This window comes from Mastomys coucha, unplaced genomic scaffold (assembly GCF_008632895.1).
Source record: "Mastomys coucha isolate ucsf_1 unplaced genomic scaffold, UCSF_Mcou_1 pScaffold22, whole genome shotgun sequence".
NCBI classification, from domain to species: domain Eukaryota; kingdom Metazoa; phylum Chordata; class Mammalia; order Rodentia; family Muridae; genus Mastomys; species Mastomys coucha.
This window is the reverse complement of record NW_022196905.1, coordinates 131425488-131426537: the sequence shown is the minus strand read 5'-3', so window position 1 is coordinate 131426537 and position 1050 is coordinate 131425488. Positions and strand designations below refer to the sequence as shown.

The window sequence follows — 1050 nt, the reverse complement described above, 5'->3', positions numbered from 1 at the left end:
TGGTCTACAGAGTGAGTTCCAGGACAGCCAGGGCTATACAGAGAAACCCTGTCTCGGGGGGGAAAAAATGATGTGGGATCTTGGGCCTGACAAGCTGGCTCAGGGGGTAAAGGTGACCTGAATTTGACCCAGGGTCCCACAGAACTAACTCCTGCAGGTTGTCCTCTGGCCTCCACAGGAGTATGCTCATAAACACACACGCACATACACACACGTGCGCACACGCACACGTGCGCGCGCGCGCACACACACACACACACACACACCTCACGTCTTGCTCTTTGCAGGACCACAGGCACGCACTACCACAGTTGGCTGTGGGATCTCTACTTGTAAGGGAACTTTACCCATGGAGCCAATGCCCCGGGGTCAGGGGTCATTGCTGTTTCCTCTCAGAAGCATCCAGCTTAGTGGCCATCCTGCCAGGAGTGCTTGTGATGGTGTTAGTCCCGGTCTTACTGCCCAGACTTTATGTTTACGTGACAACAAGAACTGCCATGGCAAGGAGGAGGAGAGGGTAAGTCCTGGTATGGGGTGTAAGTGGGGGCGGGGGGCGGAGTAGTCAATGGGTGGGGCCTACCGCATACAAAAGCCGTGCTCCCCATCTGTTCCCCACTCCCTCTAGGGAGAAACTGTTGAGACAAAGTAGTCTTAGGCTGGAGGACACAGGTGAGAACCAGCCCTGGGGGTGTGGGAGTCCCAGCCAAGAGCTGAGTCCTCTTCCTACGCGGGTGTCCTTGCTCTCTCCGCAGATGTTCCAGAGCCCGCCTTCAAACCCACCGAGTTCTGAGTTGTCCTCAAACAGAGAAAAATAGTTTATTTTTTTAAATACTTTTTTGTTTTATGGTTGTCACTGTGGGGGGATGGGCATGTGCCTGCCACTTGTGTGTCTGGAGGTACGAAGATGATTTGTGTGGGTCACTTCCTTTTCTTTGTGGGACACAGGGATGGAACTCAGGTCATTGGGCTTCACAGCAAGCGCCTTCTCCACAGATACCTCGATAAGCCCAGGCATAGTGTTTTTAGATATGAATGTCTCCCCAATTGTGG

At 53.3% G+C, this 1050-nt stretch overlaps 1 protein-coding gene across 9 annotated transcripts in view; it reads left to right on the top strand.

Annotated features, from left to right (window-relative positions):
• The window catches only part of Zan (zonadhesin), a 100246-nt gene extending 99414 nt beyond the window's left edge, over nucleotides 1-832 (top strand). For 7 of the 9 annotated variants that reach the window (XM_031338346.1, XM_031338351.1, XM_031338348.1 and 4 more), the window contains 3 exons: nucleotides 397-517; nucleotides 626-669; nucleotides 753-832. In XM_031338346.1, coding sequence (XP_031194206.1) covers nucleotides 397-517; nucleotides 626-669; nucleotides 753-790 — 203 coding nt within the window. In that variant the 3' untranslated portion in view covers nucleotides 791-832. Of the gene's footprint in view, nucleotides 1-373; nucleotides 518-625; nucleotides 670-752 lie in introns of those variants that run through there. The other 2 variants (XM_031338347.1, XR_004109638.1) reach the window with 2 other exon arrangements.
• Nucleotides 833-1050: the final 218 nt, after the last annotated feature.